The sequence below is a fragment of the Sinohyriopsis cumingii genome, chromosome 17, assembly GCF_028554795.1.
Source record: "Sinohyriopsis cumingii isolate HCF-2022 chromosome 17, ASM2855479v2, whole genome shotgun sequence".
Classification (NCBI taxonomy): Eukaryota; Metazoa; Mollusca; class Bivalvia; order Unionida; family Unionidae; genus Sinohyriopsis; species Sinohyriopsis cumingii.
The window spans coordinates 28,631,604-28,646,922 of NC_142977.1; the positions used below are offsets into that span (position 1 = coordinate 28,631,604).

Below are 15,319 nucleotides of genomic sequence, written 5' to 3' on the forward strand. Positions count from 1 at the left end.
TTGTCTCGACTTGACTAGAGTCAGCGACACAGATATCATTGAAGGAATGAAAAACGAAGGTGTCACTGCAGTACGTAGAACACGTATTAAACGTAATAACAACCTGCAGGACACCAACACCATTGTACACACCTTCAACAGACCAACAGTACCCAAAGTGGTCAAAATTGGCTTTATGCAAGTGAAGGTTGAGATATACATTCCAAACCCCCTTCGATGCTATAAGTGTCAAAAATATGGCCATCACGAAGACCGCTGCTCAAAAGGCCAAATATGTGGCAGATGCAGAGACCTTTCTCATCAGGAATCTGATTGTAGAGCAACTCCGCATTGTGTCAACTGTGGAAAGGAGCACCACGCCAATTCCAAGGATTGTGATACCTGGAAACAGGAGAAGGAAATACAGAGGGTAAAATACACAACTAATATTCCCTACCCAGAAGCCAGAAAACTTGTACATGCCAAAACAGCCCATCCTGGCTCATCCTTTTCCACTGTAGTGAAGAACAATCTTAAAACCTCGATTCAACACCAAGCTCTAATACCCTCACTTACCAAGCACAGAAAAACACGGCATCTACGCAGACTACATTTAATAATACCCAACCACCGAAATCACCAAAAAATAAAAACAAATCTCACGGAACCAGGCAACAAAAGGGGTCAGATGACCCTATCAAACTCTATAACAGGTTTGGAGACATTGAGAGCATGGATGCAGAAGAAACTGCTCCATACGCTCAAGGTAGCTCCAGGCCTACAAACAAAAAATTCACCCACGTACTTCCTCCAGAGAAATAACCACACAATTTGCTCCGCGAAAAGTCTAATCTAGGTCCACAATCTTCAATTTAAAAGGATAATGAAGAACACCATCATACAATGGAACTGTCGAGGACGTAAAGCAAATTACAATGATATTCTCCTACTTTTAAACGAACATGATCCAGCGGTACTATGCCTTCAAGAAACATTCTTGAAACATACGGACAACATCACATTTAAAAACTACTCCCTGTTTAACACCTACTCCCAAAATGTTGACAGGGCCTCAGGAGGAGTTTCTGTTATTGTAAACAACAGAGCCCCTCATAGCGTCATCTCTTTAACCACAAATTTGCAAGCCATTGCTGTAAGCGTCACTCTACATCGAGTGATTATATTTTGCTCTATTTAATTACCACCAAACACTAACCTAATACCAAACGAATTAGACAATCTTGTTCAAAAGCTTCCCGCGCCATTTGTTTTACTCGGGGATTTTAATGCCCATAACATTTTATGGGAATCAAATCATATAAGTGACAGAGGTCACAAAGTTGAAGACTTTATTTCTAGACACGATCTGTGTCTATATAACACCAAAACACCGACATATTTACACCCATGAACGGGTACATACACGTGCATCGACTTGACAATTTGTTCTCCTTCGCTGCTCTTGGACTATGAATGGGAGGTCGCTGATGACCTTCACAGCAGTGATGACTTTCCAATCTCCCTTGAACATATTAAATTTACAATTCATGACGCAACTACAGAATTGAATATTAAGAAGGCCGACTGGGCTACGTTTGAAACACTCTGTCAAACTAGGCTCAGTGATGATGCAGTTTTCAACATTAATGACCCTATTCAGCATTTTACTTCTATTTTAATAGAGATAGCAGAAGAATCCATTCCCAAGTCCTCGCCGAACTGTAAAAGAACCCCAAAACCTTGGGTCACTAAGGAATGCAAGGAAGCCATTAGACAACGCATTGAAACAATTTAATAATCATCCGACACCCAAAAACTTAAATATATATCGGATTTTCCGGGCCAAAGCTCGCCGCATAATCAAAGAAAGTAAAAGAGCATCATGGAAGGAATATGTTTCTTCTTTAAACTCTCGTTCCCCTATTAAGAAAGTATGGGACACAATACGCAGAATAAACGGGAAAAGAAAACAAAATCCTCTCCGACATCTGAAACTGAACAATAACAATTTTAGTTCAAAACGTGACATTGCAAATGCTCTTGCTGACAGTTTCTCCAAAAATTCATCGTCATTTAATTATTCAGAAGCCTTCCGGAGACTTAAATCTCAAAAAGAAAAGTCACGTTTAAAATTCACATCCAGCAACTCGGAAAGTTATAACCAACTGTTCTCACTATTGGAACTTAGGGAGGCTTTAGATAAAGCCCATTATACATCCGCTGGGCCTGATGAAATACATTACCAGTTTTTGAAACACCTTCCAGAATCATCATTAACATCTCTTTTAAAACTCTTCAATGATTTATGGATTACTGGTAATGTACCAAAAATTTGGAAAGAAGCAACTATAATACCAGTTCCCAAACCAGGTAAAGATAGCGAAGATCCCAACAGCTACCGACCTATTGCACTCACTAGCTGTGTGTGCAAAACAATGGAACGAATGATCAATTCTCGGCTTGTCTGGTACTTGGAAACTAATAATTTAACATCTCCTTTCGAAAGTGGCTTTCGATATGGCCGTAGCACCAATGATCATCTGATTAGACTGGAAACATTTATTAGCGATGCATTTATTAAGAAAGAACATTTAGTAGCGGTTTTCTTTGATTTAGAAAAGGCCTATGACACGACATGGAAGTATGGGATACTAAATGACCTGCACGATCTAGGTCTAAAAGGCCGTCTGCCCTCTTTCATATCCAACTTTCTCTCAGACAGGGAATTCAAGGTACGAGTGGGCTCTACTCTCTCAGATCTGCACGAGCAAGAGATGGGTGTGTCCCAGGGCAGTATTTTATCTGTGACACTTTTCAATATCAAAATTAATAGCATCACCAAGTGTTTGACTACTGGTGTGGATTGCTCGCTATATGTTGATGATTTTCTTATATGTTATCGATCCAAGCACATGCATACAATTGAAAGACAACTTCAGCAAAATATAAACAAGATTCAAAATTGGGCCAGTGCAAACGGTTTTAAATTCTCGAAATCCAAAACATTATGCATGCATTTCTGTCAGTTACGAAGACATCACGATGAACCTCACATCACGCTGGACGGAACACCTATTCCAGTTGTTGAGGAAACAAAATCTTTAGGTATTATCTTTGACAGAAAACTGACTTTTATTCCACACCTAAAGAACTTGAAAGCTAAATACTTAAAAGCACTTGACCTACTTAAAGTAGTAGCGCACACTGACTGGGATGCTGATAGAAAAGTCATACTCAATTTATATAGAACGTTTATACTCTCCAAACTGGACTATGTTTGTGTTGTGTATGGTTCAGCCAGAAAATCATATTTGAAAATGCTTGATCCAATTCATCATCAGGGAAAAAGATTGGCTCTGGGAGCATTTAAAACATCCCTTTGTGAAAGCTTACTAGCTGAAGCGAACGAACCACCGTTATCGCATCGTAGAGAAATGTTTTCCGCACAGTATGCTCTCAAATTAAAATCAAACCCTCTGAATCCTGCTTTTTCGGCTGTTTTTCAACCCAAATACAAAACCTTGTACGAAAATAAACCAAACGCCATACCTTCCTTTGGCATTAGAATATCATCCAGCCTTGACAGTACAAAAATAGATCTTTCTAAAATTCAGAAAACGTCCATCTCCGAAATACCACCCTGGCTACTTAAACAACCAAAAGTACTTTTTACGTTACATGATGGAAAAAAATCCGAGACAAGTCCTTCTGTCTTCCACAGCTCTTACCATGAACTCCTCTCCGAATTTAAAAACTACACAAGAATTTATACCGACGGATCAAAGGATGAGGAAAAGGCTGCTGCAGCCTTCGCTTGTGGAAATCACACAACGTAAGTTCGCTTACCAAATGGAACATCAATTTTTTCAGCCGAAATCAGAGCAATAGACCTTGCTCTGCAACATATAGCAAGCAAACGTATTTTAAACAGTATCATCTTCTCCGACTCACTATCAGTACTTCAGTCACTACACAATAGAAAACTGGAGAATCCATTATTGAAAAACATACTCGTCAAAACTACCGAGATGAGTGTCTCCCACGATATAATATACTGTTGGTTACCTAGCCATATTGGTATTAAAGGTAACGAAAACGCTGATCGCGCTGCTAAAATGGCCCTTACTCTAGAACCATCTGATTTTAAAATATCGTATACTGATTTTAAACCTTGTATCAGAAAGTCCTTACGTCAGAAGTGGCAGGCATCATGGAATGATGCTGTAAATAACAAACTTGATGCAATCAAGCCAACTCTAGGAGAATGGACTCCTTCCTACAGAACCATTCGTAGGGAGGAGATAGTCATTGCAAGAATCCGAATTGGTCATACTTATATAACCCACTCCCACATACTAAAAGGTGAAGACCCACCAGAGTGCATTTCTTGCAATGAACCATTCACTGTCAAGCACTTTATGATAGAGTGTTTTGACCTGCAACCTACGCGCGATCGTTATTACATTGTGCATGACATGAAAGAACTTTTTGATACTATAAACATACTTGTATTATAGAGTTCCTGAAAGCTGTAAATATTTACTCTAAACTCTAACTTTTATGCTATCACCTTGTGCAGTTTTATGCAATATATATACCGTCCCATTTTAATACCTTTTCATCTTTTTTCATTAACATAGAACATTTACATCTCCCGTTGATCGGGAAGCTTTATTTTGCACCGTTACCATCTTACCGTTTTTAATTTCAACCATTTGTTCTTTTATATCGCTGGTCGATATAGGACCTTTATTATTTTTTAAAAGATTATACAAATAACATTTTGTTTGGCGCTAAATAGCCTAACAGTGCTGATGCGCCGTTAAAAATAAAATCAATCAATCAATCAATCAATCAATCAATCACTTTTAAATGATCCTACATATGCCGGAATCATCAATCAATCAGTCATTCAGTCGACCTATTAATTAATCATAATATTATATTATTTCGCATTATATTAAAACTGTGTTGTATTATATTATATTATATTATATTATATCATGATACGTTACGTTACGTTACCTTACATTACATAACATTACATTGCATTAGATTACATAATATTATGTTATATTATATTATATTATATTATATTATATTATATTATATTATATTATAAAGGAATCGGAATTAGTGGGAATATGTTGCGGATTCACAACGTTACAAGGTTTGCAAGAGATATATACATGTGCCAGGCATCGAATGAATTGGGCTGTGTCGAGGGAAAGATCAATCTACACGTGTCTTGTGAGTCGTTTTACTTAACATATTATGCTCTTCAAGAAAGTTTGTTTTCCACACTAAAGGTATGATTCTGGATTTTGTTCATTCTAATCCAAACGTATGGTAAATTAATGAGGATATGAACCGGGAATTGTTTTTCGTACTACTGACATCTCGACCATTTTACAAAACAAGCAAAGACTAAAATTAGGATCGGAATATATATATATATATATATATATATATATATATATATATATATATATATATATATATATATATATATATATATATATATATATATATATATATATATATATATATATTCCGATACTAAATTTAGTCTTTGCTTGTTTTGTAAAATTATATATATATATATATATATATATATATATATATATATATATATATGTTGTGATTGATTACTTATTCTAGCTATCTTGTACCAATTGTTTTCCATTATTTTTATTATTTAAAGTCGCACGAAAGACGTCAGTTTCTAAATTTCTATAAACGCGATAGACAGTAATAATTTATGCCAGACATATTTCATATTTGCTTAATAATAAAGCGTACAACACTTTATCAGTAGTAATTAATATATGCCGATTGGTGGACCATTATCACTTAGGTTTATGTTAAACGCTAGTTGGGGGGACGGACGGGAAATACTATATTACAATGTTCATTAGGTTAACATCGAAATGATAGTTATGAGGTCAAAAGTTTTTAAAGATCAAAAGGGTCAACAGTTTCTAGGGACAAATAGGAATGATAATGCTAAAATTATTCAGGGAACGTGTCAAAAGGTTATGGGAAGAAACGGAAATGACAAAGTTAGTATTACAAACAACAATCGCATAGTGCAGGGAGTGTTTATAGACTATGAACTATCCCATTTACTATCAAAATGGTGTAAGGGGTTTTAATGTTTAATTTGGTGGAAAAGATAATAGTCTCCAATAGATTCTAAACGTTGTTGTGTTGTGTTTTCTTTTACCGATATCAGGAAATACCAGTCAAGGTTTTATATTATTTGTCTCCTTACTCGGCAAGCCTCGTGAGGAGACATAATGAAATTTCCCGACTGAGATCTGCTTGTTTTGCTACAAACTCCAGTTTAGGTTATTTTTCTCACCCAATATTTTCCTTTAAATTTAAAAGAACTCTTCCTTTTTGAATATAGTTTGGCACATTCAACACATACAATATTCATCACTCGCTATTAGTTCTTCTCATTCATCTGTGGTCATTCTGTTTTATATTTCTTTTTGTATGAAAATCAGAAAAATGATTTCTATATAATCCAAATATATTTATTGCTTATACACTCTCAGACAACTACAACTTAACAGTTAAAATTGTTACGTATTTTAATGCCACGCGTAAATTTTATTTACATATGGCGCATTGATACGAATATGTTAATGAGGATTGTGGCGTGCCTGTTCTTTCCGAATTACACAATTTTTACGCGCAAACAAAACAATAAAACGTTTGTTAGCATTGACGTATAATCACATTTAATATGTGGATGTTATATATATTTTAACAATAAATACTTATTATTTATTACTAGAAAATTTTCGTTTTTATCAGTTCCAATTTGTACTGTAAGTGACGAACGATACTGGTTACACAGATCTATATAGGCCATAACGAACAATAACATGCAGCGTGAGTGACCGTGCTTGGATTACTCATGGATAATTACAGATCTGTGTCATTATCATATATAACTCTACCTTTTTTTAAAAGAGGTGAAACTGTGACATATTGGTGTTGTAATTAATATTGATTGTAAAATTACCCCCATGTATAAAAGACCCTCTAAATACGGACCCTGGCGGATAACCATGTGCTAAACTTTCAATTTCACGGTTTCTTGAAAAAATTATACTTTCTGTCTTGAAAAGATGGCGAGAGTCGTTTTTACCAGCGGAAGTATGTTCTAGAACGAAAGCTGCTTCTGGAATAACGTGTGGATTAATAAATGGTTCCTTCTGACTGGTAAGTGTATTATTTGTCACAACACATTTCTGGAATAACGCGTGGATCAATTAATGTTTCCTTCTGACTGGCAAGTGCATTATTTGTCATAACACATTTCTGGCGATTATCAAGTGTTTGGTAATTGAGAGAGGTGGGATGTTTGTTGTCAGTCATGTGTATGCCTCTGTATCTGTAACATTGTTTTCTATTAGTTTCTGACGTATATATGTTCCCACACTCGGGTGTGTAATGGGTTTTGAAGCCAAATCTGGCAGTTTGCTTTTATGGCCATTTTTATTACGTTAGTGAGTCAAGCCTTGGTGCGCCATCTGGTGTCCATAAAAACCATTGCTCACTTGGCCATGGTACATGCAAATGAGATACAGGTGCAAGGTAAAATGAGTTGAAAAGGGTTACAAAGATCATTGGGACGTGCGTTCATGTAATCTTTACAGAAAATTACAGGACATCTATCTAGAAAGAGATGTTATCGTACATCCTTGGTTTTTCATTTCTTGTATTTTTTATGTCTTCCCCTTTCCTCGTCTTCGTATGTATCTCGTTAAACTCTAAATATTCAAGTTTAAGTTCGCAGTCTTGCTTTATGATATGTCTGCCCACTTTATGTTTCTGTATTCTTTACCTCCTCCCCGAACCCCAAGACGCAAAGTATTGTTAAACCATAAGTAAGCTTGACTGTGTGCTGCGGCCCAAAAGCGAGTATTAAAACAGTTTGTTGATGTCACCATCAGTGACGGCCAAGATAGTTTTGGGTTTGTTTACTTACCCATTCTTCTTTAGATCTTTCTGTTTACCTTTTAGGACCTCTCTGGCTTGCTAAATTCAGGGTCACAAAACAAGTTGCAATTGTATATATGTTGTCTCGGATATGGTTCAAAACATTCCATGACACCTATAATAAATATTAATTAATTATAAAAAGCTTTGTGTATACGGGTACTAAATCTCTCTCAGTCTCTGTCTTTATTTGTTATAAAACTGAATAAATTTCTTGTTCATTGCATACAATTTATTTGAGGTAATTAGGTATTCCTCCTCGTACTCATTCAGTAATTCATTTCGCTATTATTATGGGCCCCGAGTGGCCGAGTGGTCTAAAGAGCTCTCCGTTACGGATCATTGCCATATCACTTCTGTCTGTGTGGGTTCGAGTCTCCAATTCGGCCAATGTAGGTATGTGAGAAAGCTTGCCAGTAGCTTCTCGTGGGTCGGTGGTTCTTTCTGGGGTTTTCACAGGTTCTTCCTCCACCATTAATTATGGCCGCCATGTATAGCCTCTCGTGTGCTGAAAAATGGCGTTAAACCCTACAACAACAACAACAATTTCTCTATAAAATTATCTCAGCTGCGCCATGCATCATTCTTTTTACTCATATATTATTCTTTAAATGAAAAGTTTGTGATATCAGTCCATATGTAGCCCTTTTTTACCTCTCAGTCATTCGAACGAATTGAAAGGAAACATCTTGAAAGAATGTTGTTTAGGTCAGGTGGTGTCACTTCATCTATAGGCCACGTCTCATTGTTTTTCTCAGGATATTCGTCTAGCAGATTTTTATGTCCCAATGTTATACGTTTGGTATTCACACTTACATGTTCTAAAACAAAATTTGTGACACATTGTTCGTCCACTTCAGTAAACCTGCTCTCTATTACCATTTGATTTTTATAATTTCCACTCATGATTTTTTTATTTTCTCAGAAGAAAGTTGCTTGGGTATCAGAGAAACCTGTGTTTCTTTTATTTTCCAATCATGAAAGAAAATGAAAGGTCTTTACCTCGTGTTTTGGTGAAATTTCAGAAATTACTGTTTCATGTTTACCAAAGTTTTGCTAACTTCCATCGTACAAAATGCTTACTGTATTCATGGGATAGGTACCCAGTGGGTAGTAAATATTTACAATTTTTGTTCGTCTCCAGTCAAGATTTTCCTTAGCTTTTAGTCCATTTTCCTTTTTGTCATATCCTTGTCATTTGTTTTATTTTTTTAATTTTCGTTTTGTAACTTATTCATTTTTTTCCTCGAGAAACCATTTGGGTCAAGTTCCCAAAGTGTCGGCGTTTGTCTAATTGGAATACAACTCCATCAAGCCAGACAGAAGACAAGAACGGTTGCGTCCCTTAATAAAGTAGTCCCACGCGCTTGGACACCTTAACTGACATTACCTGTCTCTGCTCTGAGATAACCAGACTAAGATAGGAAAAGTAAAGTTAGCAAAAGATGAGAAATCCACAAGCACATAATACACATATACACACTTCTGGCAACTTATATGTATTACTCTGAGGATGATTTTGATCCAGAGCAACAATACATAGAGACAGATATTGTGTCAATATGGCCTCAAAAGAACTTCAATCTCTTTTGTGCTACTTACTTGGCTGAGAATCACCAAATAGAGCAGGAAACGTTGTTATGGATGTCAAATCGACCATCCTACTCAGAATCAACACTACAAATGTGTAATATGTCACTCAAAAAGGTTGGAATAATACCTGGAATAGGAATGGAATCTTATATCAGAACTAAGATTCCATTTTATACCAACATTAACATCGTTGTAGACGAAACTCATCGAAGCTCTCTTGCAACATAGCACAGAGTCAACCAGGCTGTTCATCGACAAACTTCACAGAACCTTTCTTGTTACTGGTACGGTGTGAATTAACGACTTATCATTATTTGTGAAACAAAACAAAGGAATAGAATGGAAACAAGTGGGCTTTATTACTTTCTGACGCAGAGTTCTTGCACAATTTCTTGAAATCATCTGGCATGTGCTAAATGTATTCTTCCCACTGAAAACCTAAAGATGTCATTTAAACAGACGTTGGTCATCGTTTGGAAACCAAATAAGCAGCCATGTTTTCAAAGAGATTATAGTGTGGAATATTTTGATCTTTATGTGTTAACTCCATTGTTAGATGACAATATTGACTTAATGAGACAAACTGATGCATCAAGTCATAATGTGAAATTAAATAGATCAGATTTCATGATATGTGGAGAATATTGTGTGTATTGTCTTCATCAATGATGTCTCTGATTTCCCTAAGAATATGTAAAATTTGTCAATATTGTATACCAGATTCAGGTAGAGAAGCTTCTTGTTTTGTACTAAATATGTTAAGATTTTAAAGAACAACTGTAGTCTGTTTATTGTATGAAATAAAGCTGTATTAAAACATGCTCTTTCACATGTCTCGGTATCGATTGTTTTCATGGTTTCTTTGAAGTCCCAAAATCAGGGGAATATTTTCCTGCAGGTACCTTCTTCTCTCATATAAAGTGGTGCGTTTTACAGTCTCGTCACATTGTATTCACTATGAGAGCATCGAAACTCTGCACGTAAACGTAAGACAGTCAGTGATGGAAAGACAGCTCCAACCCATGACGTGAGTGCAATCAAAGAATTAGGCGTTATTATTAATACTTCAGGGTGGAGCTTAATGGTTCAATCAAAACAAACAAACAAAAAGAAGTTTCTACTAAAATGAGAGAACTCCAGCAAGACAACTGCATAAGCAGCACAAAGAAGACCAGGCCAGGAAGACGAATGCAACTATAACCGAGGGACCGACCTACGCATTAAACAAGTCCACCTTCATGATCAACACCTAACCTTGACTCACATTCTGAAGCTGGGACACGCACCATTAATTCATACAGCACCGATAGTGAGTAGAAGTCATAAGGGGTTAAGTCAAGGGGCGATGTTAAGAGGAAAAAGAGACAGAAGGACAAAGGCTCAGCAGGCAACCATAACCCAAGAGGCGCAGCAGAGGCAAGCTACATGAGCAGCAGCACAGACAGGAAAGACGGCAGTGACGACGAAAGCACAAGAGAAACATCAGTCAACGCTCTCGCAAAAACAATCAGTAGTAGCGTAAGAATGCAATCAGCTGCTGGGGATTGGGGAAATGGAGAATAATTAAATGATTGAATGGCAGCACAACAAAGATAAGGCCTTACAAACGTCAATGCAGCCGCCAAAAAGCAACAAGGCGAGGTCCGGCTTAATAAAGTATCTAAACCCAACTTCCTACATGCAGCAGAGAACATCAGTTTCAATGGAGGAAACACATTACAGATGTCTAAAACTAATAGTTACACCGATTCCGAACAAGCTGATTAAAACACTCAGCATCCATGCCCTCCTATCCTGTCTTGGCCACATACGGACGACCTAGTTACAGAAGACCCCATCACTCCTAACAGCTCTCAGGGGTGGACCTGACAAAATTGTTTGCCGCCTGGACATCATTCCTATTCCCGTCTTAAGAGGTTAGACCTCAGCCTTTTTGAAGGCTACTAATCAAAACTTGCCCCTTTTGCCTATGTTTTCTTTATAACCTCACAAACATCTTTGGCAAAAACTCAACTAATATTTAATAATGAATCATTAGTCCACCGGTCAAAAACTCGAATATTACCTACTTAAGAACACCAAAATTAAGTAGTCACTCAAACCTAGTTTTGTTTACTGTTTAATCGGAAAATACATGTACATTAAAATGCACGTACATTGTTATGTAAAAATAATTATAAATGTAGAATAGGAACATTCAAGACTGATTAGCGTGATCCTTATTACAATATGTGGCTTACACACAATTGATTAAAGGGAATTCGCCTGAAATAGATAACTGGAATAAATTTGATAGTTCGAACAGACAAGGTGTTTTGAAGAGGATCCGCTGATGTTTGGAGTCTCCGGCCAGACCCTTTGTTTCTTGCCCAGACATATCAGTTAGTAAGCATGCAGAGAATGCAGTAATTCGTCGAGTGGTGGCTCCTGTTTTCCACTCGTAAAACCCTCTAATGTGGCGAATTCTCAAAAGGCTTGCTTGCAAGCAGTCGGGTATAATCTCTTTGAGTGTTGACTCTTGTTTCCTACTCGACGAACAATCAAGACTCGGTGTGGGGCACCTGTATATGGTCAGACACCCACCTCATTGACGAGACGGATATAAATTTCCCCATGGATTTTAAGACCTCTCATAAGACATCATTAGAGAGAAAATCATCCGGAACAGAGAAGAATTGGAGAAGAAAAAGAATAGGACAGAGAGGAACATATTCTATCATAAGTATCTTATATGGAAAGAGCAACAACATAAGGGAGAAGAAGTGAAGTGTAAAATGAAGGTCCAGCGGCGATGCCAATAGAAGGATGTGGCGGTCCTGCAAAAACATACAATTCAGCAAAACGATAAAGCAGCCCTTTTCAAGGTCATCGAGATCTCTTGACAAGAGATATACTAGTTATTTGCGAAAAGCCTTTGTGTTTGTATCATTGTGATTGTTTATGCGTTTATTCCCCCCTAAAAAATGAAATACCCCCATCAATTAAAAAATCTGTTTTTTTGTGTATAGTGCGTTTGTGGGTATAGTTTGCATGTAATAAATACTCCCTTGCATTTGTTTAATTATAAATCTTCAAGATACAAAGCAAATGAGAAACAATGTTTTCTATTAAATCTGTGCAATTTCAGTTTGTAATCCGCGCCAGGGATACTTTCTTTCACATCCTCGTACTGAATTAGAATAATGTTGTCCATCGCATCAGTAATTCTAGCGTATAAAGCGGCGTTTTACCTGTTGTGTTATTCATAGTCAGTCGTGTATAAAAGGAAAATGCCTAGTGATCACTGCAGATTGGGAACTGTTACGACTGCCAGGAGTGTATTGGACAGAGTGGAATACTTCCGGGTGGAAGAACTACAGATCTATTCTCCTAGCGTCATATAATGAGGTAGATGGCCTCTTTAAAGACCACGAAGGCCCATATGAGACAGGTCATGAATGACGGGGTGGAGAAGCTCAAGAATGTGCGGGTAGAGGTGGTGAAAGAAAAGGAGCAAGACGAGAGCACGGCTCTACCAACGCTTAAATGCCAACTGGATACAGATTCAGGAAATATTTCGCCAGAAGTGCCTTTCAGACTTGATCACAGAAGTGAAGACTGAAGGAAGGAGACCAGTGATTATAATTTTAGGCCTGTGCGATGCACCAAAATACGTTAGAAGAAGAGATGCAGTCACCACTGATTGATGTGTGGTTTTAGGAACAAAAGAAACACCATTACATTTCAGATTACTGGAAATAAGAATATTATTCAGATGACAGATTTTGTGTTTGTTTTTTATGTATGTGCATGTCTTTGTCTCCCCACCCCCATGCTAAACTTAAACACTTACTCCTTCATTTATGATAGAATGTGTGAGAGGGTATATAGTAGTATGCCTATGAAAATGTTGTTTCTTTGTGTGATAGTATCTGAGGTTTCGTAAGCATAGAATGTGTGCATAAACACTCAGACCATGTTTGTTGGATAGTGGAGTGTGTGTTTGAATTGTAATCACTAAAATGAGCTTAATAGTGAGATATGTGCGTGGACTGTAGTCAAACTGTGGGCACCTGATATTGGAATACCTTAATAGCAATCAGAAAGAAGTTTCATTTTTATTGTAATGTCTTGTCTTTGACTGTAAAGATGTGTATTAAATTGTCGATGCATATTCTAACATTTCCATTTCCGTTTATCCCCATTAACATTTGAACCTTTTCCCTTACTAAATTTAACATCATCATGCTCTTTTGTTCCCATAAAGTTTTGACTCTTTATCCTAACAATTTTAATTTTACTGTTCCGATTTCTTCCAAAACACGTTCGACTATTTTTGCTTTACAAATATTAGCACTAACATTACACGTTGTCCTGATAACAGCTTCTACATTTTGTGCCCTTATGATTTGTCCCCATAACAACATTCCCATATTAAAACTATGGATAATGTTAACATATAATTTTCTGTTTTGTTCCCCATGAAGCTGTTTATTTAAAAATTATTTTCGAAACACCCAAACCTAAGTGCTAAGTCACTTTTATGTAAACAATTGTTTATGCTCTTGCTTCAGTTCCTGCTCAGTTAGAAGTACTTGAGAAAGAACTCCAACGGTTAAATACAGACACAGGCGTTGAAATGGTATGTGCCATAACAGCAAACCCAATGGTGAACATAGTTTGGTATAAGGGAGATGAAGAAATAATTGTCCAAGACAAACCTTATAAATACAGAGTAAAAACTGAGGATGACATGAAAGAAGACTATTACACAAGATTCAGTATTTTAAAAATAATTTCTACTTTGGACCAGGCAGATTTCGACATATACTACTGCAAAGCTCAGGATGACTACGGCCATGTTGTGGCTACAGAGACAATAACGCTGGTGAGAAATCTCGGAGTATAGAGTAACAGTACAAATTCACATGCATATTTATTTCAGATAGGTATTCGTCTCTGTGACCTAATACATTTGAGTAAAGTTGTGAAGATATCTTGCAAATGAGACCAAAAGTTTTTGGAGGTATACAGATATGAAGCTATACATTTTATATAGCCTGAATTGTCTCTTTAACATACTTACGTGCATTAGGTTGACATTTCTTTATGTTTGAAGATGAATATGTTGATCAGCAAAGGACTTTTGCGATTCTAGTGTTAAGGCGTGTAACAGAACGATGAAACATCAAGTTTAGTAAACTACAACAGATAATTAAATTCTCCACATTACATGTGAACATTTAACAGGAACTTACATTATTTTGAATTAAATCCCAGATAATCCTGTATGTTGAATCATAAGTCCGGAAATACAGAAGGTTCAAAATGAATTGAAATAATATTGAATGAGTTGATGTACCGACAGTATTGATATGCTTGAATGTCTTTGAATGAGTCCTCAATAATCCCACAGTAGTATTTTAGTCCATGAAGTCAATAAACACTTTGTAATCCTAAAGAATAATTTAAATCAATGATTCCTATCGAATAATATCAGCGCACAACTAAAAGTTATACAACAGACTGATAATAAAACAACAGTGAAGTAATGTTTACCTCGTCCTTTATATAAAGACTTTCACCTGACCTTTGACACAACATTGTGTCATGGATGTGGGTAATTATTTGTGAAAAGGCTCCATCAAATAATGTCAGGAAGTTCCCTTCCAGATGATTCTGAGTTTATAATCAATGCTAGGTCTAAAACTCAGATTCAAGTAAATATCTTTTTTAAAATGATAATAGTCTG

The 15,319-nt window shown here is 36.5% G+C and overlaps 1 protein-coding gene across 2 annotated transcripts in view; it reads left to right on the forward strand.

Annotated features, from left to right (window-relative positions):
• The window catches only part of LOC149778328 (lachesin-like), a 62,271-nt gene that overhangs the window by 43,639 nt on the left and 3,313 nt on the right, over positions 1-15,319 (forward strand). For both annotated transcript variants that reach the window (XM_089939137.1, XM_089939138.1), the window contains exons 5-6: positions 5,104-5,229; positions 14,142-14,455. In XM_089939137.1, the coding sequence (XP_089795263.1) occupies positions 5,104-5,229; positions 14,142-14,455 (440 nt within the window). The remainder of the gene's footprint in view (positions 1-5,103; positions 5,230-14,141; positions 14,456-15,319) is intronic.